At 42.5% G+C, this 25,043-nt stretch overlaps 2 protein-coding genes across 3 annotated transcripts; one reads left to right on the top strand and one right to left on the bottom strand.

Moving 5' to 3' along the window:
• Positions 1-614: 614 nt before the first annotated feature.
• On the top strand, positions 615-18,892 carry LOC124327839 (fibroblast growth factor receptor-like 1). 2 transcript variants are annotated; one of them, XM_046786858.1, is made up of 12 exons: positions 615-998; positions 4,644-4,793; positions 7,439-7,554; positions 7,880-7,985; positions 8,133-8,183; positions 11,464-11,702; positions 12,310-12,457; positions 13,298-13,515; positions 14,162-14,345; positions 16,933-17,330; positions 17,823-18,055; positions 18,142-18,892. In XM_046786858.1, exons 2-12 carry the CDS (start codon positions 4,712-4,714, stop codon positions 18,359-18,361), a joined length of 1,995 nt encoding a protein of 664 aa, XP_046642814.1. In that variant the 5' UTR covers positions 615-998; positions 4,644-4,711; the 3' UTR covers positions 18,362-18,892. The 2 variants fall into 2 exon arrangements, with proteins under 2 accessions (XP_046642814.1, XP_046642813.1); XM_046786857.1 differs by having other exon boundaries at positions 17,814-18,055.
• LOC124327840 (fibroblast growth factor receptor-like 1) lies at positions 18,727-24,092 on the bottom strand. The gene is made up of 11 exons (XM_046786859.1): positions 23,781-24,092; positions 22,401-22,604; positions 22,210-22,325; positions 21,977-22,139; positions 21,721-21,896; positions 21,464-21,622; positions 21,297-21,360; positions 20,516-20,778; positions 20,238-20,418; positions 19,900-20,164; positions 18,727-19,828 (listed from the first exon to the last, which is right to left on the bottom strand). Exons 2-11 carry the CDS (start codon positions 22,471-22,473, stop codon positions 19,360-19,362), a joined length of 1,929 nt encoding a protein of 642 aa, XP_046642815.1. The 5' UTR covers positions 22,474-22,604; positions 23,781-24,092; the 3' UTR covers positions 18,727-19,359.
• Between the last annotated feature and the right edge of the window lie 951 nt (positions 24,093-25,043).

Below are 25,043 nucleotides of genomic sequence, written 5' to 3'. Positions count from 1 at the left end.
TATATGGACTATAACGGGCTGCTCTCTCCTACTACTCTTTTGTATAATATACAGCCATGAAAAGCATAAAATTTCGGATTAGAGTATTCTATCCCCCCCTTGTTAGATTGGGCGCTAAGTTGGCAATTAACAAACTTGAGTTGGAAGGCCGTAAAAATATAGACCCCCCCCCACAACCCTATATCCCCCCACTAACCCCCTACTGAGTTTTTCATATTATTATCCGGTGCAGCTGAAAACCTATCGAGCCATTTTCTCAATGGCCCTTTTTTTCTTCTTTTTTAAATTTTTATTGAGTATGTGTGTCGACACTTGAAGGGGCTGTGAATGTAGTAGCAATAGAGCTGATGCCAAGAAAAGGTAAAAAGTAAAAAGAAAAAGAAAAATGTGGAAAATAAGCAGATAATAATAGGAAGGCGGATGAGAGGAGACCTTATGTGAGATATGCGACCCAACTCGACCCAAGGTATACATGTACTTGTAGAGAGAGAGAGAGCTACTACCTACTTAGGTACTATATACTAAAAGGGAAAAAAAGGGCGAGTGGGTGGTAGTAGGGAGGACATGGCGAGCTAGAGACTAGAGAGCCTTCAAATCTAGCAGACACCACCACACGCGAGTTCAGTTGGCGCCTGGTCCTCCTAGTCGACGGACGTGCTGTTGCTTGGCTCTTTCTATTTCTCTCTATACTCCCCTCGTCTTTTATAAATTTGCATTGGCAGAGTTTTTGGATTGTTTTTCTTTCCCAAAACGAGAAGAACACGCTCGCTCGTGTGTGTGTGCAGAGTGTTGTGCAATTTTGTTTCGTCTAGAGTTACAAGTGTGCTGCCAGCCATTTCTGTAAGACGAGAGTCTTTCGTGTGTGTGTGTTTTGGGGGAGACTGACTGGCTAGTGTGGTTTCATAATCAAGTTGACGGTGACGGATTTCCTCGCCAGTGTTTTTATTTTTCTTTCTTTTTTTCTTCGGAAACCATCAGCAATGCCACTCGACAAAGAGGTAAGAAAATAGACATTTTTTCGCAAACTCCTCGTGTTTCCCAATTGGAAGTAGCCAACGTCGTCTGCTCAACTCGTCCCCGCAATGTTTAGAGAAAACCCACAACTAACCAAAACAAAAACACACACATTTTTTTTTCTTTTTCTTTTTGGGGCTGTGACGTAAGAAAAGTATTAAAAAAATAAAAAAAACATTTTCTGTTTAAAAAAAAAAAGCTGATCCCAAGAGCGAAATGCGATTTCTGTTTAGCTTCAAGTCCTTCAACTAACACACACTACACAAACACACTGTAGACATTTTGGCCAGTTGTACTCTCTAAACTGGGAGATGGACTCGGCACGGCTGAGCTCTCGCCTATCACCCAGTGATGCCAAAAAAACATGTTTTAGTACTTAAAGCCGCGACTCTCCATCGATCAATCCTCTTGTTCGACTCCATTTGCCGATTTTTCATACCCACCGATTATCTCGTGTACACAAGTCCCGACTCCCTAGCTGTAGTAGTAGCGTGTACTCACACCCAAACTGCCGCTCACGATCGTTTCAGTGCTGGGGAAGGTTTTTTCGACTCTAGCCGAACTCACTTTGGAAGCTATCCAGTTTCCCGAAACGAATAATGCACACAGCATCTCTTCGTCTATTATTCCGTCGACGCTAGAGTAGCCGGGGCAGTGTCTCGATGGGGGCCAAGGGCTTTTCGGGTTATTCGGCGAAAGCAAACGAATATCAAAAAAGATCGTCTACTCCTCCTTCTTCTTCTTCTTCTTCTTTAGACTCTTTTTTTGGCCAGCTAGAAAGAGATAGGAGGGAAAAAAGGCTTTCACTTTCTTTTGTCGAGTGACTCCTTCTATCTGTTTGCTCTCGCAGCTGACAGACTTGATGGCCGACGACACAGGGCCGCTCTCTGTTTGATCAACGTGTTTGCTCTCCGCAAACAGAATTTGATTGGCCGCGTGTGTGCGCTTCCCGTGCGCACACAACAAACAGACGGGCGGCGGCGGCGGCCAGCCCAGCCCGTAGTAGAAGCTTTTATTTTCTCTGACATCGTCAACCTCCTCTTTTCGATCCATCCATCTTCTCATCCAGCTGGAAAGAAGAAAAAAGAACCCTCCCGCCCGTATTGCATTAAACGAGTCATTATGATTGAAACGTTAGATCCTCTCTCGTGTGTGGGTTTTTTCAAATATTTGTTTTTTTCCCTCCCAAAGAAATTGGGCAAACTGTGTCAATGTTTTTCCAAACGCCCTTTCTCTCTTTCTCTATAATTTCGACGTGAATTATTTCCACCGATTAACATAAGCTCCACTGTAAAATGTAGTCTGGAAATATATAAGAGAATCAGGGGGGGATTATGTTAATTTGAATTGGTCTCTCCTCTCCCAACTGCTGGCCCGGGTTCGTCGGTTATTTTCCACCGAGTGAAACAACTTTTTATTTTTCCCAGTGAACTATTGGAGGGGGAGTTGGAGTGGCTCATTTGCAAATCAGCCCCCGATATTATTTATTCTGTCGGTTGTTGTTGTTGTTGTGTGTGTTCTCCTCCTTGTTACATATGAATTAGTCAGGCGATATGGAATGACCATATTAGGCTCGGCCGGCAACCGTACAGCCCCGTATACATTACCGATATGCGCTCACGCTCGCCCAGTGTCTAGAAAGAAAAGGAATGAATAACTACACAACAACAACAACAAGAGAGAGACAAAAGGAATATAAAGAAACAAGCACTTGTTCTATTCCCTTTTCCCCACACAAGAAGAAGAAACGTTGCGGACAAACAAACTGCGTTCGCGTGACGGAGAGAGAGAAAAATATTCATCTTTTAGTTGTACAACAAGAAAAAGAAAAAAACCAACTCGGACGTACATATATATATATCCCAGTCATTTTCTTATCTTGCCTCCTATTGTGAACCTATTTATTTATTCATATTTGCATCTAAATAAGCTTCTTGTGTATGTCTATGTCGGAATGGGGGGAGGGCTATAGAGAGACTGTCGAGCTTGCTCTTACGGCATACACACTGAGAAATCGTATACAAGAATGACACGCTCTCCGTGATTATTATTATGGTCAGAGAGTAAAAAAGAAGAGGAGGGGGGGGGGAAATGTCAGAGGCACTAAAAAAGAAAGAAAAGGAATTCCACTGGATTAACAAATCAATTACATGGAAAACCATCGAGTCTGAACGACGGGGGGAGAGAAGAGAGATATGGGAATAGCCCAGCCAAGAGAGAGAGAGAGACTATATAGACGGCCTTTTGGGTTTGGCACACGCTCGCGTTCTGCTTCGAAATGGGATGGTTCATCTGCTCCCGAGCTATTTGCTTGTTAATGAGAGAGCGCTATTTAAGACAACAACAAAAAAAAGGGGGAAAGGAAAGAAGAAGAAGAACCGAGTGTGATAACTCACGCCGCTCCTATAGTGTGCGACCATAAAGATTCAAACGTCTTTGAATGAGGCTCTTATTCTTTCGACGACAGCGTCAAAGGCTGAACGAACTGACACACACACAGAGAAAACCTATTGAATCGATGAACGCTCCGGTGTGCTGCTGCTGCCACCCCTTCACACGAAAAGAAAAAGAAAAATAAGAAAAAAAGCACCGCTACAGAAATAGATACGAATCTGAAACATTTTTCCACGTTCAGGTCGACTAGAGAGAGAAACCATGAGGGTTTTTTTTTCTTGAGAGTGTTGGCTTTTTCCTCGGCGGAGTAAAATAAATAAATAAATAGTGGAAAAAGTTGCATTCCATCATCTTTTTTTCTTTTCTAGATTTTTATATTTCTTTTCTTCCATATTTTCTGTTTAAACTTGCCAGCCATGATTTGGACACGTTCGGGAGTTGGCGTGCAATAATCGCATTCTCCCCTCTTGCTACTACTACACCGTGAAAGCTCAAAGTTGGATAGTCTAATAACAATAATCCTGTCGGATCCGCACCCTTACAATTGTATGCCCAGGATGGAAAAAAAAGCTCTTCCGAAAAAGGGAAAAAAGCAGAGCGAAAGGGGGGAGCAACGTCGATGATGACTCGTTTGTCTGTGTATGTGAGTGTGTGTGTGTGGGATCGATAAAAAGATAATTTATTTCAATCTTTGAATGTAAAGAAACGGGAGTGGGGGAGGCGATAAAGAGGCGGCGCTTGCGATTAGCAATGGAAATGAGACGTTTCGTCGGATGTTGATTTCCATTTTGAGAGGACCATTTTGTCTGGCAGAATTGGAGAGGCGGATGCGCATTACCGATTCACCTTCTCTGCTCTGTGTGTGTGTGTTTGCTTCCCCCTCTCTCTTGGCAACTGCCATGGCGATATAAGTTCCCCGGAGAACTAACTTTTCTTTCCACTTAATATGTTTCGATTCCCTTTTACCTTGTGGATAACGTCGTCAAGTCTCCGTCATGATCAACTTTTCCACGTCCATTTCCATAAATACATTTATAGACGTGCGCAGTTCCGGCGTTAGCCTATTAGGTACTCCGCCCCACTCGTCGACTTCTCCACGGTGACGTCCTCATTTGGCGACCCGATTAGAAATCAAACATGCAAATGAGAAAATGTTTCTTGTCAGCTAAAAATTACCCTGCCAGCAGCTTCTATTCAAACTAATTTTTTCTTTTTAAATTTATTTTTTCCCTTAGTGATCGTCTACAATCGAAATTTCTGTCGGTGCTGGCAACTGGAGAAAGAGAGAAAACCCCCCTAGAGAATGTTTAGCCGAACTGTGGACCACCTCCTGCTGTTGCTGACCCTCCACGTGGCCGGGACCCTCTCCGATTCCGGTCTAAAAGGTAATATTTCAAACCAACACTATATACTCCCGACTCTCTCTCTTATGTATATATATTCCACTGTGTATTCTATGCCGGAGAAACCGTAACATTTACAAGCCAAACAGACAGAGGCAGTCACTAAAAGACAAATGGATCGAATAGTCGACTCTCGATTGGTTTTCTTGTCGGTTAATTAAGAAAAGCCCAGCCCCACTCCATATAGAATGGGACTGGTGTAAAACCCCGTGTGTAGGAACCGTCTATCTTGTAGATGAATGTGATTCGGCAATAGGAGGAGACACACGGCGAGTGATGGGTGTGAGAGCCCCCTCGGTGGTGTGTTGCTGTTTGAGATATTTCCGATTGGGACTCGTATTTCTTTTTCACCTATTTTTTCTTCTTCTTCTTTTCTCCTATGGCGACTAAATTTAGAAATAAACGCCACCGGTGGTGGTACTATTTTCTGTTTGTGATGGCGCCCAGCTTTTTTGCTTTTTCACGCCTATATAGCCATCACCCAGCAGCAGACAGTAGAGGACCCAGGGGGATGTTATTGCTAGAAGCAGCCTATACTTCCTTCTTTTCTCTCTCTCACGTTTACCCCGAATGTTTGTTTAGATTTTTGGATTTTTGGGTTCCGCGTTCACTTTTCCTTAGCTTTCCCTTCCATCTTGGTTAGGTCTAAACAACTTCACCACGATATTTCTGTGTATATAACCAAGTGGCTAACTCCCTCCAAAAGAGAAGAATATCAAACATTCAATAGATATATAAATATAAGAAGTTTATAAGAACAAACCTCTCAAATAGAAGACCCATTTACCCCCCCTCCTCCGAATACAAACTCACAGAAAGTTAGACTCTCTTCTCTTCTCCGGCTGGCCGGATTTTTTCTTATTTTCTTTCTTTCTCCAGTAAACACATCATTATTTATTGATGCAGAGTTGCTTTCCATCACAACACATTTTGTGGTAAACATGTTCAAACCCCAAAAAGAGAAGAAGAGAGCTCGGGATGCGTGTGTTCTTCTTCTTCTTCTTCAGTCCACTCCACCGAGAGAGAGAGAGATTGTTGAGAGAGAGTCTTGTAGTCGTATCTGCGGTGGTGTTTTCCTCCCAAGACACGTCCGATTGCCTTGACTGATGTGTTTGCCAGATCCGCCTCTGCATTGCGCCCTCCCTTCCATTACGCAACAACATTTTTAGTTTCGCCAAATGGGCAAGGGAAAAAACCAGCAATAATATCAAACTCTTAGTTCATTTTAAAAGGGAAATAATGGATTGCCCATGTTGATTCAAGTTAACACTTGAAAGACGATTCGAACGTCATGAAAATAGGCAACGGTTTCAAGTTGAAACTTGCTGGGTGGTGGCCGCTTTGAGCGTTTCTCTACAGAAAAAAAAAATGTTTCCCCATCTTCTTGTTATTCTTCCAGCGGCGCGGGGTTTTTTGAAGTTGATGGATAGCTTTTTTGTTTTTTGGAGTGGATGATCTAATCGAATCAAATCGGGCGTGTAGCGTTTTCTCTCTCGACACGAAAGAATCAAAAAATGTTCATCCAGACGGGCCATGGAAGAGAGAAGAAAGAAAAGTAAAATTAAAAAACGAGTGTCAAGAGTAGGAGGAGTGTGTATCTCATGTTAAATGAGACTGTTGCGAGTGTCGTTAAGAGGTACGAACGCCTTCTACTCCGCCTTGTGTGCATCCGCCGCCTTGTGTGTGCGGGACTGAATTAACGATTCGGCCGAGAAAGGACTAATTAACGTGTTGGACGCTCTTGTTTCACGTTAGCCCAGCAATCTCGGACCCAAACTCCCACCTCTGCAAAGTTGTTGTTTTGTTTTGTTTTTTTCTTTCTGGAGCGACCGAGCGAAACGCGAGACGACGCCCGCCGTTTCAAATTGATTAGACGCAAGTCCAGCTCAAATAATTGGTTTAAAACAAAACAAAACGAGTATCAAAAACCAAAAAGGGGGGATAGAAAATGATATGCATTAGTTATAATGTAAGATCCGCTGGACCTCCCACAGTTGGGAGATTTTTTTTTGAAAAGAAGGAGGCGGGTAGCAATTACCAGGGCGCGAGTTTTGAATCATTCAAAATAACCTGAACGGTTTTTTTCTTTTCTTTAAAAAAGAAAACAAATTACACAATGAGGGAAGGATCGAAACCAGAAACTTTTATTTTCTATTTCTCTGGTGTGGTGAAACTGGCCGCTGGTTAGACTCAAGATGATGATGACGTCGACGCTTGGGTCAACATTGAACGCCCAGGGCGCAGCAGCAGCCGCAGCTAGCAGCTAGCAGATGACTGTGTCAATATGGAAAGCACTTCACCAGAGTGCCGAGTGTGTTGCATCAGCACTTGACATGCAACTTTTTTCCTTTTTCTTCCTACTTCTCTCCACTGGCCGTTTTTCTGTGAACGATGCCGACTTCACCATCTTCGTTCCCCCTCACTTTTCGTGATCAATGCCATGCCATCAAGAGGCCACGGTCCTCCTACGGTCCCACTTTCAGCAGTCAAAAGAAGAACGGCCCCATACTGGGCATTGTCATCATTCCCCAATTGGAATTGCTTTTCTTGTTTGTCTTTTTTTCTCTTAATCTCAACTGATATATAATACATTATTTTTTCTTCTTTTTTACGTGTGTCAAATTCAGGTCCGCCTCACATTTCTGGGTCGGTGACGTCGAAGCAAACGTTCCGATTGGGCGAGACTGTCAAATTGGATTGCCCCATCCGGGGGACGCCGACGCCCATCGTCGAGTGGTACAAGGTCAATATTTGCTTTGCACTACAATTTTCATTTTGTGTGTGGGGGGGTTAGTCGTCGTCACGCTCCTCCTCGGCTTGACGATGGCAATAACCCAAAAAGCCTCTCCCTCCCTCCTCCTCCTTCCACCCTCCCTCTGGGTTTTTGTAACTTCGATCTTGTTTGATCCTCAAGACCCCGCCGCGACTCTTCATATTCTCTCGGGACCCAAAAAACACAAATTGAACCTCATTAACATAATGTTTTTTGGGTGGTTTTTATTTGATTCCATACTAAATATGTATATATGTACATTTTTTTCACGATTCTGTTTGTACTGGGCACGCAGGATGGCGACAGCGTGACGGCCGGCTGGGAGCGCTTTAAATCGACCAGCCACGGCCTGCGGATCAAAGAAGTCATCCTGGACGATTCGGGAGAATACACCTGTAAAGGTAATGTACTACCATCATCATCATCATTTTTATTTTAGCCACACCGCCACTTTTTAAAATGATGATACTCAAACCCCGGGCGGGTTAAATACTATATATCCATAATCTAACAAATTCCTTTTTTCTTTTGTTGTTTGTTGTTTGCAGGTGTCAACGGTTTCGGCTCGGAGCAGGTCACCTTTGAAATCGTCATTGTCGGTAGGTCAAAATCCTTTCGGTTATTGGTCGTGAGCGTGTACTTATGCCTAGTAAAAAACCTACAAGGGCGGATGGCGTTCATTCTCTTTTGTCCTTTTTTTTTTTAAAAGTAGAAAAATAACAACATAAGAATACCGGGCGTGATTGTTCCCTTTGGCTCGGGGGGTCCTGGCGATGATCCTCCTCCTCCCCCCCCGTCTTTTCTCTCTCCTATATAGTCGCAATGACTTTTTAATGAGTTTTTCTCACTTCCGGTATTCGTTGCTGACACATGGTGAAACAATTAACCGCCGAGAGTTCCTCTCTTTCTACACACTGCAAAGCCATGCCCTTTGCCAAAAGTATTTATTTTCAGCAGTAGTATACTAGCTGCTTAGCAATTTATAGTGCGACTCCTAGTATATATAGAGCGTCAATGGCGCTTTTCTTGACTCAGCCGCCAAAGTCATGCCCTGGCTATTAAAATTCGAACAAAGGCTTCAAAAGCTTATTGAAAACGCCAGCTCATACGCACATTCTGTGTGTCTATGTCGCGTACAGGAGCTGCAGTTACCAATGTGTACAAGAGGAGGATTCCTTTTCCTCAATAAATAAAACCGTTTCAGAGTAAAATGGCTAGAAAAAGCGGCAGGGTATATTTTCAAGAACTCGCGACCGTGTGTTAATTGTCAACCATTTTCTCTCTCTAGCTCTTTTTATGTCCGGAGGGGGGCGAAAAACTATTTGATACACATTGTACAGAGTATTTCTATTTTCATTTCAAATAAGAAGAAGAGGGGGTGTAGAGTAGAGAGAGGTTCTACAATATCTTATATAATATATATTGGTGGGGCGATTCGATTCTTGCCATCAGCCAACCGGAACAATTGGATTTGCAGCCAGTTGCCTGGCAATAAGCTTTTTTTTCTGGAACATTGATTTCACTTGTGCGCCCGTGGGTGTGTAAAGCGGAGAGAGAGAGAGAGAGAGAGAGAGTGGTGTGTCATGTGTGCGCTGCTCACTCCCCCCTCTCCACTATAGATGTATTATAGCGTTTCGAATCTATCTATTACGCTTCCGCAATTCTTCGTTTCATCTGGTTCATCGGGGAATATTAAAAGACTGGGAGAGACACGGAGAAAAGGGGAGGATCCCTCCCCCCCTCCACCAGAAACATGCACTTTTCACTCGAATGATTACACGACTGGTAGGACTCTCATAATGCTCCGCCGCTATTACCGAGTCTATATATCCATGCCTAAGGCCGCCAACAACGCCGAAAAGAAAAAAAAAGAAATATAAAAGTTATTTATTGGAAACGACAGAGACAGGCGGAGCAAGTCTACTGTCTACTGTGTGCGGTACTCCCATTGTCTTTTGGCTATTTTTATATCCACACACGGCCGCTGTCATTGTCACCTGCTCAGTTTCCCACACACGCCGAATTGCCTCTTTTTTTCTTTTGGGTAATTTTTTTAAAGACAAGAGAAATGAGAAAGAAAAAGGGAGGGAAGACCTAGACTATTCAAAGCGTGGGTTGGGCCAGCTTTTTCCAACCTAAAAGTGTCTGTCTACTATAGACGGCCAGCTAGTCGCCCATTTTCTTTTGTCCCTTCTTCTACTATAGGCTTTCTTTTGATGGTTTTTCACTCGGCTCGTCTCTCTCTCTCTCTCTTCCATCCTATTACGAAATGGGGCTCGGTGAGCCGGTGATCCATTTAACTATCCCCCCCCCCCCCCGCCATATTCGTCTCTCTCCCCCCTCCACTCACGGACGAAAGGCGCTGATCCGTCCGTCCGCGAGCTTCATTTTCAACGAGTTTTGTCGTGTACATTTAAGCGAGTGATGGGGGTAAAAGCGAGTTAGGACGGCGAGTCTAACGTCGTCATTCGATCCCGAGATCTAAAGAGACCAGACACTATGACACACACACACACACACACTAAACAAGGCCGTTGTGTTTTGAATCGATTTTGGTCGTCTTATCGCGAAGAGCGAAAGGAGTGCTGTCGGTTCGTGCGTGAGTCCCGAACCGATCGGACTGTCAGAGTAAACAAGGCGCTAAATGGCCCGGAACTTGCACGACCAACGAGACTACTGTACAGACAACATAAATACCAACCAGAAATAAAATAAAAATAAGATCCCGTATTTTTTGGAGAGAGTTTAGTGGCTGTTTTTGTTCTTGTTCTTTTGTTTTTCTCTTGCGCAATTCTTGGGTATTTTTTTCTATTTTTTAAATTTCCCTCCCAGCTGTTTGATTTACGATTATTAATCAATAAATTAGCCACAGAAGCATTGCGTGTGTCGCAGAGTTGGATATTGTTTTTTTAACATTTCGACGGGGACTAGTGTAACTCGTTTGATTCGTGTTCAACCTAAATTAGGTCGCCCATTCTCATCCGACTGCAATTACCAAAGCTCGAATGCAGCAGCAGCAGCGGGCCTTAACCCAAGCTGTGTATATAAATCGAGTTGTTGTAGTAGGTAGGACTCTCTCTACTCTCTAAGGCTGGCCAAGGCTTGCGGCTGTGCTGGTCTCGCTCAGACGAATTTACCCCCCGAAAAAATAAAATATTACGTACAAGAAAGAAAAAAGGACAGAATAAATTGACTCTGGGAAAAGTCACGCTATCGCCACTTGCCGGCCACGGAAAGAAAAAGAAACGAAAGAAGAAAAATGCAGTAACACGCGCGTTTATATATTATATGATTACAACAAGTTGGAAGAGAGAGAAAAAATAAAGACAGTGCTGATAGTAATCCTCCTCCTCCCGTTGGTGTGCTGGTCTCTCGCTGCCCAGCTGCGGTTTTTCGTTGACGTGAGAAAATCAGCTCCTAGAGGTGAGCCGCTATATAAGAAACGTGTACACAGGCCGTCGCAGTCGTACATATTTCACCAAATTCTTTTGTGTGTCTTGTGTCGTACTGCCCATTTTGGTTTTTATTGTTGATTATTCTAGATGATGGGTTGGAATCTCGTTAATCACACAAACAAAAGGAAAATAAAAAGACTGTCGTCGTCCATGTCTGTCGTTTGTATTTGACCAGCCGGTCGAGTGGTTTTCTGTCCTGTACTAGTTGGGCCCGTTATTCTGCGTCGTAACCAGGTCATGAGATGATCAAGTCAAATGCCTGGATATCAAAAGCCAAACTCTCCTTTGATCATTGACGATTGTGTGTGCATCCATTGGCTATGGCTTTGATCCTTCTGCTGCGATGTTTGTCCTTAAAAATAGTAAAAAGAACCATCCACTAAACAATCCGTCTGTGCTTCTTTTTTGTGCCCAACTACAACAGATCCAAACGCCAAAGTGACTGATCCTCCGCCATCGGACACCATTTTCGGGCCGGAAGACACCGAGACGGACTTGGTGACGTGGAGGAAAATCGTGCGGCCCGGCTCCGGATTGGCTCCGCTCCTCGTCGAGACCAGTCAAATGCCGGCCGGAAGGATCTGGCAGCTGCCCGTCGATTCAACTCTCCGACTCAAATGTCTCGCTCAAGGAGAGCCCGAACCTCATCTCATTTGGCTCAAGGTACACTAGCTACACTTTTTTGACATATCTATATATAAACATATGACGAAAGTTGATTGCTTGCGCCACTTTGATTGGCTCCCTGGTTGTTTGACAACCTTGAAGAACGAAGGTGAGGAGAGGGGGACCTGTTTCAACAGCTTATCTTGATTGTATATATCCCATGTCCCCCCTTTTACCAAAGTAATATTCGAGCGAGTTTACACGTTGGGAAAAGAGGCGAAAGTAATTTGTCTCCAAAGTTTACACATTTAACAGTTTGGCAACGCGCAACCGGTCGTCAAAGAGCTCTCTACTTCCCCAACAAGTTTTTGTTTGTGTTCTCGGGTCCTCGGAGAGATGAGCGTATTAAAACATCTCCTATGAGCACCAGCAACCAGGAAAACTTTGGAAAGCCATTAAGGAAATGGTGTTTGAAAGGGGGCTCGGATGAATAGTAGCACACACACACACACGCTCTCTAGTTATTGAATGTTGACATTTGCCAAGGCACACACATCAGAGAAGAAAGAAAATATCTAAACGACGCACTTAAATTAATGATGATAATAATGTTTTTTTCTTGTAAAATAACAAAAATCTTTTTTTATTATTATTATTTTTATAGGACGGCAAGGAGATTGGAGAGGATCGTCGTGTCGGTCGCTGGGAGTTGCAAGTCTCACGACTGAATGTCGACGATTCGGGAACCTATTCGTGCCGGGCCGTCAACCCCTACGGATCGATCAACGCTTCTTTCGCCGTTCAAGTTCTCGGTATTATATATAGACGCACACAATCTTTTCCTCGCGGAATGAAACAAACTTTTTTCTTCTTCTTCTTTTTCTTGTTTTCTCTCTCGACGACGACGACGACATCTTCCAATTCAATTATAACGCTTCCTTTCCTCTCTCACTGTAGCCTGGCCTGTATATTCTATATAGATGTGTTAGCTCCCTCTTGACTCTTTCCTTTTGTCGCCCTATAATTCAGTTACCATATAGACATCGTCCTTCCGTTTTTCTCCCATCCAAGGCGAGAGAAAAAGAAAAAAGAAGAAATCCAATTTTTGGGGACTTTGTGTATACACGCCCTTGCAAGTCCTTTCATTTTCTCTCTTGCCCTTTGGCTGCAGAAAGTTGCCATCAAAAAGAAGAAAAAGAAATCGCCTATAAAAAGTACTTGGGGAGTTTTGTCCTTTTTTTTTAAGTCTCCCACACATGGGGGGATTAAGTTGAAAAGGACCACTGTGGGAATAGTAGTAGTACAGAGAGAAGTCAGTAATGAAGAGCTAATTGTAGAGCAGCAGCAGCAGCAGCGATGTTGTCTGTTGTGGAAAAGCTTTGACTTGATAATCAGGTCGCTGGTGGAAGATGCAGCTCATTAAAAGGACACGCAAACGCCAAAAGGGTGGAGTCATTGCTGCCATGACAACTGCTTTCAAGTTCCCACTGTCAAGTTCATTAGCAACTAATTAAGCTATAGGGAGAATAGTAGTTGGGGGTCCCCACTCTTGGACTCGTATGTTTCCAGTCATATCGCTGGTTCAAACTCGAATGTCGCACACACACGAAAATGGCTAATGTAATTTTTATTTTTCTTCTTCTTGTATGTAGATCGGACTGTGCGGAAGCCGGACTTTGTGGGTCTCTACCCTCAGAACGTGACTATCATGGAGGGTTCAACAGCCCGGCTTCAGTGTCGCGTCATTAGCGACACTCCGCTCTTTCTCCAGTGGCTCAAGAGACTCGATCGTCTTTCGCCCTATGAGGCTCATCGTCAAGCAGTTGCCGGAGTGGACAACGGTCGACCCGACTCGGATGGTGTCCTACAGGTACCAAATTATGACCGTCTCTCTCCATTAACTATGACCAAGTCCATACACTTTTACCATTTTTAAAAGCGTATATACATACATCAATGTGGCGTATAAATATATATACATGCGCAGCGTATGACTGTATATGAGTGCACAAGTGGGGTAGCATTATGGTGTGCCTTGTATATATATGTGACACTCGTGATTTATGGACGTTGTTGAGACCCGAGTGGTGGGAAACCATCAGTCACGTTTCCGGCTCCGTGCCCGTATGGACATTCTTCGCTTTGACCATAAGGACACACATCGTCTTCTTCTTCTTCTTTTTATTATTATTATTTTTGAGTTTTTGAGTTTTTTTTATTTTTTTATGGTCGGAACGGATTTTCATTCCTCTTCTACAATGTTCGCATCATCAGTCTTAACGGGCAAGGGGGGAAACAGATATAGAGCAACTCTCAATGAGATACAGAATCATTTGGGTCAGTTGAGGCAACCAACATCCATCAGTGGCGCGTCTTATTTTTACAAGTTCCACACATGTTGGAATGATTTGGAGCGCATTTTGACATGGACAAATCGATTCGAACTCGATGAAATTCAAATTCCCCAATTTTAAAAACCAATTCTATTTCCGTTATATTTGGCTACCCTCACACAGTTCGAAGGATGGAGGTACCGGGTGCTGCGATCCGGCCACCCAGCGTTCCAGGCCGACGACGGCTCCTATCTGGACAAATTGGCCCTGGATAACGTCCACGTCGCCCACAGTGGCGTCTACATTTGTATAGCCACCAACGAGGCCGGCTACCAGTACCGAGAAGCCAGCGTCAACGTCATCTCAGGTAAGACGAAATGAACACTCACAATTTGTTCTCCCTCAATTTCCCTGTGTCTTTTTTAGGAGTCTACTACTAGTAGACTCTTGCTAATAGTTGTCCGTAATAGCCTACGGTAAATTTGTTGTTTTAACTATTATTCGTTTCTCCTATAACAGAGACAAGAAAGAACGTAGCCGAAAGTCTCATTGAAAACCGTTAGGTTCTCTTTTGTTTAAGGCTGACTGAATTCCAGACGTCAAAACAGTGGTTACGCCATTTTCGCCCATCTTGTTTCTTTTCTTTTCTTTTCCTTTATTTTTTCACGGTGCAGACTAGACTACTATAGTGGCACATAGCTAACAAGATTTTACGAGTTCGTCGCTCGTTTCATTTGGGATGCAAGGATGATTGAATATAAAATGAGAAGAAAAAAAACAAAACGCAGTTTTTTTTTTACGGACTTTACCGAGCGAGACGGGGCGAGTATGGAGATTTTTGGTTATTTTGTTTTTTAAGTAGATGCGCGAGGAGAGCTCATCACACCAGCCATTGTGAGTGGCTTGCCGTAAATTTTTCAAACGAATCTCTCGCCTAACTCGCTAACCTCGGCTGATGGTAAAGTTCCTTGTTTTCTTCTTCCCCGATGCATAAACAAACTCAATCAACTTGCTTCTTTTTTCTTTTGATTCTTTTCTTTTTTGTTTTTAATCAGCTCCTAGTGCCGAGAGAGGCTACGGGCTGGATCAGGAGATATACCCGCGTGTGTAATATTCGATATTGAAAAATTCACCAACAGGGAAAAACCAAAAGAGCTCATTTTTAATCAACGGTTTCCTTGTTTTGTTTTTATGCTCAAAACAACTTGCAATGTACTAGCCCGGGTATTGTGAACGCGGGAATCCCGCATGACATTTAATGGCCATTATTTTCGGCTTTCTCGATATCGCCTTTTTTTTCGTACACGACGTTGGCAGCAGCAGCAGCTAGGAGCTTATAATGACGCCGCGTTCGGCTCCTCAATCTCTTTTTTTTTTGTGCGCGCCACGGAGCATCAAACGGGCGGCGGCCTACGGGTCCCTTATATGTTAATGCGCACGACTTTAATGTTGAGAGAGACGGTGGGACTCATCGGTGGTGCAGCTCACCTGTTTTCCGCCTGCGGCCGCAATGATAATTGGAAATCTTTTTTTTTTTTCTTTTCATTTTACCTCGTCGTTCGATTCTTAAAAAAAAATTTACAAATTTTCGTGAAACAACAGACGAACGTGAGTACCTACTACCCGGGACTGGTGTAAAGTCGGCCACCCTTGAAACGGCCATTGCTTGAGTCTGTGTGTATAAATAATCGTAATAACAGAGTCGATCTGACGTGGCCCCGCTACATCGTATAGTTTCTGGATATTAAAGAGAAACCGACACAAATTCACACACGATGACGACGATGCCGCCGCCGCCGACGCTTGACGCCGATCCTCCTCCCCATTTCTTTTTCTCTCCGGAAATGACTATTTCATGACACACACACATACACGGACACTCGACGGTTGTCGCAATTATATTCACGGTTAAATGGTCCTGTTTCCATTACAGCCAATTGAATTTTTTCTTTTTTTTTCTTTTTTTTTCAATTGAAAAAAGTTTCTGTAATCGGTTCTCTCTCTCCTTTTTTTCTTGTTTTCGGCGGTTTATTTTATTATTTTAAAGTGCCGTCGCCACGATAATGATACGATCCTCTACGGGCGTTATATAAGATGGGAACCGAAATAATAAAAAAAGAAACGGAGAGATGTATAAAACGAACGGAAACTACTATATAGTCTTGGTTCTTTTTTAACCTGAAAGGATTCCGAAGCAATATATAGTAGCTAACGCATCTTCAATTCTCATTTGACGCGTGAATGGCGGTAATTCCCACATGGATCGGAAAGGGGCTCTAGATAGCTCCCCCGTTGTTGTAGTTTCAATGATCTCCGCTATGTTGATCGGATCCTCTTTTGCTACTGTCGTCTTACTTCTTTTTCTTTTTCTCTTTTTCTGTTCGATGGGAAAAAAAGAAGAAAAGCAATCGAAAGGGCGGGCTTGGAATTGAATCATTCATCCGTCGTATATCCCTTTTTGATTCCATGTTCTCGTCGTGTTCAAGTGTTATGGTGTGGCGCGTCGCGGGAAGGCGTCGTTCTATATCGATCCCTATTCTATCTATATTGCTTTTTTTTTGTGTTGTTGGGTGCCATCCGAACTATGATGTTCAATATATATGCTGCTGCCTCGTTCCATTTGCGCTTTGACTCGATTCCAACCGGCGGAATAAATATCCCAACCGAACAGGCAACCGGGAAATTAGTCATTCAAAGGGTCTGATATTATTTGTAGGAAGCTTCCAAAGATTTATATTTTTCTGATGAGAAAAAGAAACAAATAGAACACGTTGTAGTTATCTACACAGACGAATCCGGATGAAATATCAATGAATAACTGAATTTTTGTAAACTCAAATTTAGTCGTCGAATCTACGCAGCTGCGGTTGCTGTTTGTTATCGACGAATAATTTTTGGGAGGACGATGATGGAGTTTGACTGATGAATGTTGTTGATTTCCATTTGCATTCTAGGTTCTGGCCGGCCGTTGGGAGACGTGTCATCGTTGCCGGGAATGGGCGTTGGCAGCGGGAGTGATCCGGCCAGCAGCGGTGGGATGCCGACAGTGGTCGTCATCGCCTTGGTGGTGGGCGCCGGAGTCGTCCTGGTGCTGATGTGCGGCATTACTTACTATTTCAAGTCGGAGCGACGGATGCGTGCGAGGAAAGAGGGTGTGATCGGAGGTGTAGCAACCCATCATCAACGCCATCCCCATCACCAGCGCGAGATCAAGGATCTCAGTTTGACTGCCCCCTGTTTGCCCCGTGGCGGAGATCATCCGCCGCCGCCCACGCAGCCGCCCCAGCCGCCGGATTCGGCACCGATGCATCATCGATTCCAGCCGCAGCCGCCCAGCTGCATGCCATATTCAGTAAGTTCTTTCTAGTTATAACGACTTATATATTTATACGCAAAAAATAATAAGAAGAAAAAGAAAAGACGTCAAAATAGTTCAACAGTCGTTTGGGAATTTTTCGTCCATTAAAAATTTGTGTGGGCCGGATACGTGCCAGAGAACGCCATCTATGGCACTCAGAAATCATCGCTCGCCCTTGCACATTCCTTTTTCAGTCGCAGATGCCAAGTCTTTTGAACTTGCGTGTCAGAATGATATGGTTAGATCGCACACTCTTGTGGAGAAAAAAAACCCGATTTGGTTCGTCCGGCCCTGATTCCACACTCGGTTTACTGCGATCTACACACGCAATAAACATCCATCCATATAAAAAAATAATAAAAACCCAAAGAAAAGAAAGAAATGTATTTTTGTCTTCATGAAAAGAATCATCATCTGTAAACGTTCCAATCTTTTAACGATCTTTTTTGTGTTTTTTTTTAATTTAAATCTGTTTTGGTGGTGCAGACTCCGTTCATGGGAACCATTCAGTTGCAGCAGCAGGAGATGATGCGCCTCCATCACGGGATCAACAGCGGTAGCGGCCGCCAATCGGGAATGAGGTCGTGCCATTCGCCTCTGGTCGGCACGGCAACGTCGTCCAGTGGAACCGCCGGAAGCAGCAGCGGTGGACCGCTCTTTTTAGGCGGAGGCGGAGGGGGCAATTGGAGTCACGTTTATCGACCGCCACCCTGTGGCAGGTGAGTTTGGTTGGCGGGATCAATTACACGCACCTGTGGACTCTCTCTTATATTCAACTCGCCATCGATTTTTGTCTTTCGAGCAGATCGGGTGACCACAGCAACAGTTATCCGTACCACCACGAAGCCGCCACTCTGATGATGGGGCCACCACCTCCGCCGTCCGAATCTGAACACGCCTACGCCTCCGTGCACGGCCTCAGTAATTACGAAGATCTTCGCCCAGCTGCCGTTCCCAGCAGCAGTCTCATCCGCCATCCCCACGACCTGCGAAACAACAGATTCCAAAGAATCGAAATGGTTTAACGTGCAGTTGTTGTTACTAAAAAAAAAAAAACAAAAAGAAAATTCTTGTCCCATTTGATTCAGAATCCAACACTCAGAAAGAAAAAAATTGATTCAAAACCCTGTAACATGGAAATAGTGTATCTCAATTATCTCTTCTTCTTCGCTCTTTCCCCTTTGTCCGTTCTTCCTAAACTTTCGTTTTAATTTTTTTTTACATTTTTTTTAAATCTTTTCAAAAAGATGTTTAACGGTCATTTGTTTGGTCGAGTCAATTTCATGTTTTCTTTTTTTGTTTTTAAATAATTGTAAATTGTTGAAATAAGGAAATGATGTTTCTCCAAACTGTGACGATGATCATGTACTGTGTGTTTTTCGTTTGGAAAACTTATATTATAGATGTCGACGATGTACTACGTACCGCTTATTACGACTTTTATCGGAGTGAATGCCCAGCTTTAAATTGTTGTCGTTTCGAAGAGAGCCAAGACAGTTCTTTAAGGCTGTCATCAAAGCTTTTGCGTTTCTTTTTTTTTTTAAAATAATATTTTGTAAATATATAATATACACAGATGATTAATACAATGCCAACAAAGAAAGAATCAACAGAATATTTTTGGTTTTCTATTATTTATACATATATATTATTACGGTAGTTATTATTATTTATTATACAGCAGCCTGGCGACGATATTACTCAATGTGAAACGACTAGATGGCGTACGCATGATAGCTGCAAAATGACAGGTTTTTCGACAAACACATGAAGCGCGAGTATTTGGTATCCATTTCAGTACGACTGAAAAATAAATGTTTATAGCTCTGGCGAACGTATACAACAGCACTTGTACTCTAGGCCACTCAGCTTCCGATTGCCGTCGATCGATCGACAACGGCGACGAGTTTGATATATAGGCGCAAGTGTGTGTGGATCAACGAGTGGGTGAGTGCTGAATTTCAATCTCAATGCGTCAACGATCCGGATCGATCGTCTCGATCTGGCACTAGACTATTGAATCTCAAAGCTGATCAAAGCTACTCTCGGGAGACGGGTGAGGCAATCGAATGTGATGGGGATGGGCCGACCAATCGGGATAAAACGAGTCGCTGTGGAAGGAAGTGTCAGTCGTCAACGACCTGGCTTCTGGCGGCACTGGTTGGCGGTGATGGTGATGCGATGGATTGATATAGTAATGATGATTATTGGCACTCCGGGGCGATGAGCGATGATGCTGACGAGATCCGTTTCCGCTCCTTCCGCTGGAACTGTTCAGTTTCGTTCGCTGCTGCTGCTGCTGGATTACTTTCGGCTGCCGTGGGCTGTTGGTGATGGTGTTGGATGACGGCCGCGCTGACAGATAATACACTCGCGGCTGTGAGACTTCCTTATTGGCTTGCGGAGCCAACGCTTGAGGATTCTGAGCTGGATCCGATCGAGAACTATGGGAGGCTGGAGGCGTTGCGCCATTACCGCTGGATAGTCCCTCCCTATTTGAACCGAAAATCCTCATGAAATATTGAGATATATTATACGGAAAAAATTATTCGATAAAATTTACCGGAAGACTGAATAGTCCGGAAGTGTTGGAGTGACTGGAGTGGGTTGCTGTATGATAATAGCTTCCGGAACTGAAGGGCAAAATGAGGGAGCCGAAGCGCTAAGACTTTTGTCTTTGAGATGGTTTTTGCGCCTCTTCCAGACGAAGCATGACACAACCATTGCGAGCAATCCGCAAACGACCACGACGACAACAACTGCAGTGGTTGTAGCATGATTCTTATCACTCCATCCTTCACTCGGGTTACGCCCTGGATAGTTTTCATCTACGGAAAAGTAAATAAACGTGATGATACATTTCGCTTGTGTAACAAAATAACTGCCGTTGGTAATAAATACCTGTAGTTGGATGCGGGTAATTATTGGTGACATTGAAGTAAACTTGTCGGTAGTTGAATCCGGCATTATTCAAAGCCAAGCAGACGTAGATTCCAGAGTCAACTTCCTGGCTCTTTTTCGAGAGTAGTAAAATTGAGGAGTAGTAACCGTCTATCAGTTTAGGTAAAGCTGAAGGTAGAATCTACATTTGCAGACAATTAATTTAATTAATTTCGAATTCTTTTTGATTAATGAAAAAAATAAATTAAATTGATGGAGCTTATATTTATCGTACCAACCTGATATTTGATGTTTCCTATAGTGATTGTTCGGTTGACGATAAACTGGGAATGAATGTTTTCGACTTCCGCTTCATCGGGCGTAGGAGGCTGGATGATTTTTGACGAACCAGGACTTGGCGTAAGCCGCTTTAGCCAATGAATTTCGGGTGGAAATTCTGATTCGACTCTGCAAGATAAAGAGCCGGCTTGCCCTGCTTCTACCCACGTATGAAACGGCGGGAAATCTGGATGCAATTCTGGACGTCGAGGAACTTGACGTTCTGCAATAAACAAAATAAAAATTCAAGAAATCAAGAAAGAAAGTTTTTTTTTTATTTTTCCAAAAAGTTGATCGGCTAAAAGGGTGCAACATTTTCTCGTTAGGTGGCTGCCTTGTATTAGCATACAAAATCTATTTTTTTTTTTAATTTCAAATTCTTCACAAGAATTTTTTATGACGGATTTAGCCATAGAAAAAATCCAACGTAGCAAGCCAAGCACATTTTGATTGCGTAATCTTCAAGGATTTTAAATAAAATTCCCATTTATCTTTTTTGTTTCATTCAAAATGTCGACAATAGTTTATCTTTTCGATCGATTAAAAACCCAAATCCCCATTTACGTAAACACAGCCCTTGTTTTTAGCACTATCTTAACGACTATTTCCACGAAAACTAACAAAAGCCTGACAAAAGTATTAACATAATGTTGAAATTAACAATATAAATAGGCTTTAGCAACCCTTCGTATTAGTCGTTCTAATAGTAAGTAATCAGCCAAAGTATAAAATAATTATTACCGACAACTTCCAAGATGTGCGTCAACTCATCCCATCCATGTTCGTTCTCGGCTCGGCACGTGTACTGCAAAAGAGATTTCGTTAATGTGGGAATTTGTCAGCCAGCACTAAGCCGGTCTATTGTTGTTTTCCAAAGTCCAGCATTTGAGAATTATATGTAAGCTTACGTTGGCCGTATCCGATCCCCTGGCATGGCGGATATGCAGCGTGGATCGCATGCCCTCCTTCTCGTTGACTTCAGTTAGATCCTCTTCCGAAAGTACGATGGAGCGCACGGAATATTTAGGCTCCGCGTTTCCCTTCTCGGGAATGATCTCCACTCCATCCTGTTTCATTCATCAGAGCCATCCACAGACAAATTAGACTCTGACGTCGCGCTGGGATTTCAATGGAATATCGTGAAAAGAGGATTATAATAAATTACTTTGAACCAATGGAATTTGGGAATTGGCTCGGCGACGGCGATGCACTTGAGCATGACATCATAACTGGCCGGTTTGAGCATGTGCTTCGACTTTTTGGATTTGTGTAAGATGATGGGTTTGGACGATGAGAACACTTCGTCGCTATTAGATTTACAAGCTTCTTGCATCGATTCGTCTGTAAAATGTGAAATTTAAAAAAAAAGATTATTTAGGTTGAATTGGTGCATGTCGGGTTTTCTATATAGTATCAAATACCTAGGAGATCCAATTGAAAGCTTATTTCATGAACGCCAAAACCGTTGACGGCCTTGCAGATGTAAGTTCCTTGATCCTCGCACTCAAGGCGTTGAATGTTGAGAGAGTAACCTTTGCTAATAAGCCGATAGCGGTCCCAGTACTCCATGACTCTTTCTCCGTTCTATATAGTTATTTTGTTTCGTGTTACATAATATATGTAATGATCATCATCTTTAATAAAAACGACTTACCCTATACCATTCGAAAATTGGTTCAGGATCACCTCTGATGGGACATATAAAACGGATGACTTCTCCTAATTTACCAGTAAAACGTGGTTGAAGAGAAGTGGTTATCACTGGAGGACCTGCCATATTAAACAAATTCGTCATATTATAGGACATTCGTAAAAAATAAATGAATAAACTAAAAATTAAAATACCCTTGGAAAAAGTTCCAGTGATGTTGCTGGCCAAAAATATGATGACAGCGATGGTGAAGTATGTTTTGGTCATCTTAAGAGCATCAAGTTGATGCAACAGATGGTTGATTAGAGTCGCCAATCGTGCGTAGTCACTGATGCGTTTTGCAGTGACGCAAAATCGATTATACGACTGGTTCAACCCCCGTGTCTTTTTCACACCATCTGTCAAAACACATCATTAATCAGCCATCGCGTGTGTTAATACTTTATTCTGTCGTTGACAATTCATCTGGGTCTGGAAGATTTACTATTACACTTCCAGACAGAACTACGTCCAACCAAATCTGTTAGGTTATTTAACAAACAGGATGACGACAACTGATACAAAGAAAGTCTTTGTTTCACCAGCTTATACATGGTAGGTAAAGAACAATCGTAAAATGAAATCGTCCTTTAAAACCTTTAAAAGGCGTAAGACAAAACAATCGATCAGGAAAAGTTTAGATTGTTATTGTTCCTAAAATTATATTGATAAACACGGCACTTTTATGTCGTCTTATAAGTGTATAAGTATAAAAGTAAAAACAAGCACCATTGATGTATAAGCACGCAGTTTCAACTTTTGTTTTTTTCCAAAATCGGATTTATTTTTGTTGTGTCTGTCTCGATATTTCTTTTTGTTTCATGATTTTAAATCCATTACTGACACATTACACCCCTGCTCCCTTTCAAAGTCAAAGTTATTGTTTGATGAAAAAAGATGTGTTTGATATTTGAAACTCTTCGCGGATGAGTGCTGTTTATCGGATTATATCCAGCAATATTGAGCACTTGAGCCACGCAAGGTATACCTTGAAGCTAGAAAGAAGCCAGAAATGTGTACATTGCTGCGCAATGCACTCAGACATTCTCAATAAACATAATGTCATCATCTCTCCCCTCTATTTATAAACTTTGGGACCGCGAGAATACCCAGTTCCCTATCCAGCCCGCCATGTTTCACCATGTTCAAACTCACCTCGCCCTCTTTTCCCATGAATGTGATTGGTTAATACTTTAGCCCATTTACGCTCATCGGTAGTTTCCGTATTCACCCACACGTACATCCATTAAGAATAATCTCTCTCCCCATTCATTTGGACGACGAATAATCAATTAGCATGTTCAAACAATGGACATGTGAACACTATTTGGTTCCAATACAAAACACGTTTCACTATGGATACATAAATAATTCAATATTTTTTTTTCAAATAAGTAGACTGTTATGTACACCCGCAACACAGGTTCCCTTAAGGTTCATTTGTTAAAACAATGAGTACGATAAAACTTGGTTGTGTTGACACGGCTCTAATATAGCCAAGTAGAATAGGAAAACTTGACCCGGGTTAGATTTACCTGAACTGATTAGGTGATCCGCTATGGCGCCAAAACCGGATCAGCCTTGTTGGGTAGACTCGCAGTGATAAATTGTCACGTTCCACCGTGTATAATAATAATGATGTAATCACAAGATGAGACAATGTCACGTTCACGCGCACGTCCGATGGTCAACTTTTGGCGTGTTACTCTTTATTTGCTCGAATTAAAATTGAGTGTTTTAACGGTGTGGATAGACTGAATGGTGGAAAATTGTGAACTGCGTTGTCCGGTGGTATATCAGCTAGAGTTATCTGTGAGCGTGTAGCAACAGGACTGGGGGGAAAGTCATGTGTTTGGTTTTGGTATATACTTTTCAGATGGGGAGAGATATGCTGGCCTGCGAGGTGTGCAAGCTCGACACCACCGGACGCAAGGAGGAGCCTGTATGCAACTCCTCCCAGAAAGTTCTCGTTAAACAACTTAAAGAACTCAATGGACTTTATATTTTATTTTTTCTAAATTAGCGAAATTTGGCAACACTATTAACACATTATAAACCATAAATCCGATTGTTATTTGTTTCATACAAGGCGTTGCTTTTCACACATTAATTTCTGAAATTGATACCATCAATGTGTTTTTGTTACGCTGAAGTCAATAAAGGCTATTTAGTATTTATATATATATAGTAGGGCACTGTGTTTAGGCAATTTATGGTCAGACTGCCCTCCCTTGTTGACGTTTATTATCTCGTCACATTCTCTTTTTGTCTCTCCTACTTCTCACTTGTTATGTTCATATCTCGTGCGCAAACAAAAAGGCAATGAAGAGATATGACAAAGCGCTAAGTAAGCAGCGATTGTCGTGATGTAGTGTGCTGATTTTTTTATTATTTATTTTTAAAACTATTTCTCGTCACGAAATGGTCCGTTCTTTTTATTTACTAATGGGGTGACGTAGCGCGAATTTATTCATAATGGCCAATTTCAATTCATGTCCCAACAACAATTAATCTCCTTTTACAATAATTTTTCATGTCTACTCTCAAATCTAGATTAATGATAAAGTGATGTTCGTTGAACAAATTTCTAAAAAATTTTCCGATTAAACAATTTTTGTCGAAAAATAACATGCAAGTCATGATCAAGATAACTAAACTTTTCTGGTTTTCTTAATTCCGATCGGGAAGTAGAGTTCAGTAAATCATAACAATTTTAAAATCGGATGTAGCTCTTTTACAGGATTTTGGGAAAACTAAGTTGCTCCACTTTCATTTTGACACCAGGTTTTCACTCACTG

This window comes from Daphnia pulicaria, chromosome 2 (assembly GCF_021234035.1).
Source record: "Daphnia pulicaria isolate SC F1-1A chromosome 2, SC_F0-13Bv2, whole genome shotgun sequence".
Classification (NCBI taxonomy): Eukaryota; Metazoa; Arthropoda; class Branchiopoda; order Diplostraca; family Daphniidae; genus Daphnia; species Daphnia pulicaria.
The sequence above is the reverse complement of the archived record's forward strand: the minus strand, read 5'-3'. Positions and strand labels throughout refer to the sequence as shown.